Consider the following 2880-nt stretch of genomic DNA (forward strand, 5'->3'; position numbering starts at 1 on the left):
TGGGCGTAACCTCGTTTTTATCTCTTTCCAGCATAACTGCAGCTTGATCACTACCTTTATTTTTCTTCTTGCATACGTATTTAAATGATTTTATTGAACGGAAGAGCTCTACATTAATATGAGCCTCAACAGTCCGTAAGAGAACACAACTATAAGGCACAACCCACCTACTGTCCATTCTGTTTACAATAATTTACATGGTGTAGCCACCATCGTCAGGTTCCTTTTTGGAATCTAGAATTTCTGCAGATATAACAGATTGTAGCGTTGACTGCCCTTCTGTCTCTATAGTCTGTAACAGCACATAGGCAATCTATTGAATAAGCATCGTATTTCCGGCAGCTTACTAAGAAATTTTCGCAGTTGATGAAACCGTTATATTTCTTAACTTCAGTCAAAACTAAATTTATTTGGAGAGCACAACATGAACACATACCGATGAGCCTGTCCTTGCTATTTTTGACACAAATTATCCAATTGAATTGCATACAGATGCAAACTTCATTAAGAATTTTCGACATTATTTGTTGGGCAGGAAGTTTACTATGTATACCGACTCTAACTCATTGAAGGTGTCAAGAAATAAACAAGTTTTGACCCCTAGAGCACAGTGTTGGTGTACTTTTGTGCAGTCATTTGCGTTCGATTTTCAGAAGAGAAATCCTATCTCCCAGGGTCCACTTTTGCTGTAAAGGTAATTGATGAGAAGAGAATTAACATGGGCGAAATTTCAAGTAATTGGCTCATCTCTGAACAGCGTCGAGACTCAGACATAGCTGATATTGTGAGTAAATTTAAAATTTCTTATCTTGCTGAAGATTTTGCGATAACCTATGAACTAAGGGCAGGAAAATACAGAGGTATGGCAGAACCCGCCGTTTACCGGTGGTGCCGCGTACTTCCAGATGGTCCGGCCTAAACCAAGTTCATGAGTCGATAATGCCTTTAGGTTTCGAAGAGACCCTGGATAAAGTTTACGATTTTTACTGGTTTGGCAATATGTCATTGTCAATTCGTTGACAATTGCATCACTTTCAGATGTCTAAATCAACTTTAGGAAAACTTCAGCCTGAGCTGTGTCCAATTCCAAAAGTAAATATTTCTAACCACACTATTCACATCGATATAACAGGGAAATTAAGCGGCAAGTGTGACCAAAAGGAGTATGTTATGGAGAGGTGCTAGGAGAGGTGCAGTTAGCAATCAATTGTTTAACTAATCGTGTGACGAAGGCTACATTAACCTTGTGACATAGAAAATTATGTTAATCTGTCGAACGTGAGAGCACAATCGGAGCATGGTGTGTGGTGCATTAGATATGAGGATTGATGCATCTTGTACCGTTACAAAGTTTTGGAGGTCTTAAATTTCTTATCAGCATAATTGGTGCACCAATCTTATGTCTAATATTGTATTTAGCAATTCCTGATGGATTTTTTGTAGTTGAGAAATTCAATCGTATAATGAAGTGCCTCATCAACATCAGTGACTGAATCAATAGACTTGTACGCAACTTCAGTTCCATCAAATGATTCTAAAAGTGTATTATTTATTGACGCAGCTCTGTCATAATATTGCCCTTTCCGAAAACCAATCTAATGGCATTATTGAAATTTTAGAATTTATAAGTTACAACCATTCCTAAACATGAAGGGAAAGCTATTTTCCCATTGTTAGTTTGAAAAACACCGTCTCCAATTCTCAATATTGTTTGTGGGAAAATTCCTGCATTTGGATCACCACTTAAATGCACACGAATGTTTTTATTAGGGCACAATATTTGTATAGTGGGCCAAAGAAATGATGACTTTAATTGCTATTAATTTTTTCTATTTTTTTATTAATTATATTTTATCACACAACTTCAGGGACCGTTTGCCGAAAATCTCCACATAATAAAACCTTGATACCTCCCATTAGAAAATCATTACACCAAATATCTTTCAACATTCTATCTGTTGAGGCCAGCGCCACCCTGTCCTCGAATTTACGTAGCACGTCCCGGTTCTAATAAAACTCGCAGGGTAACATATATCCAATTTATTATTCAATATATATATCTGCTGGCTGTGTGGCGTTACATATAGCCGTGAGAAAAATAAGTAAGGGAACCGCTTTAAAATTAATCGTAGCAGACGGTGGCTAGTGCTGTACTGAATAAGCGCGGGCGAAGTAAGTGCTCGCGTACCCGACAAGTGCGCTTAAAGCTTGTGTTGAACGGTAAAATTCCAGCCACTCATCTGCTGATTGGAACATTATAGCGGGCTCATTAGATCTGTCTATTTTAACAGTTTTCGGCGGCGACATTCTCCCCCCGGTAAACTTGGCTCTCCTGCGTCTGGGTTACTCTCAATCTTGCAGCTTCGTTACGGGTCGTCGAAAGATGCCGTGGGCAGTCTTGATCGTAGCGCTTCTTACTTGCTGGTCCTTGGCTAAGACCACATCGGTGACTATTCCTTTCGGCAACGTGTTTCGTGGTAAGTTCTCGTCCACTATGAGGACGACGCTGCCAATCGTTAGAGGTGGCTGCTTGGCGTACCATTTCCCTCGGCGAGCTAAGTCGGGAACATATTCCCTGACCCATCGTTTCCAGAAATGGTCGGCGAATAGTTGAGCTGATTGCCACATGCATCGAACCGAGAGATTGTTGTCGAAGATGGGCTTATATCCGCTTACTGATCCCAGTAGCAAATGATTGGGTGTGATGGCTTCGTCGTCGTTGGTGTCCAGAGATACGAATGTGAGCGGCCTTGAGTTTATTATAAGTTCGATCTCCCAAAGTGCGCTTTGTAGACTCTCGCTAGTAAACTTCATCGCTGAGCAGATGGCGGACAGGAACCTTTTTATGGAGCCTATAAGGCGCTCCCATGCTCCCCTCAT

The 2880-nt window shown here is 40.6% G+C and overlaps 1 protein-coding gene across 1 annotated transcript; it reads right to left on the minus strand.

The window, feature by feature from the left end:
• Positions 1 to 2349: 2349 nt before the first annotated feature.
• LOC139354641 (uncharacterized) lies at positions 2350 to 2880 on the minus strand. The gene has a single exon (XM_070998893.1). It carries the CDS (start codon positions 2878 to 2880, stop codon positions 2350 to 2352), a length of 531 nt encoding a protein of 176 aa, XP_070854994.1.

Source organism: Drosophila suzukii, unplaced genomic scaffold, assembly GCF_043229965.1.
Source record: "Drosophila suzukii unplaced genomic scaffold, CBGP_Dsuzu_IsoJpt1.0 scf_12, whole genome shotgun sequence".
NCBI classification, from domain to species: Eukaryota; Metazoa; Arthropoda; class Insecta; order Diptera; family Drosophilidae; genus Drosophila; species Drosophila suzukii.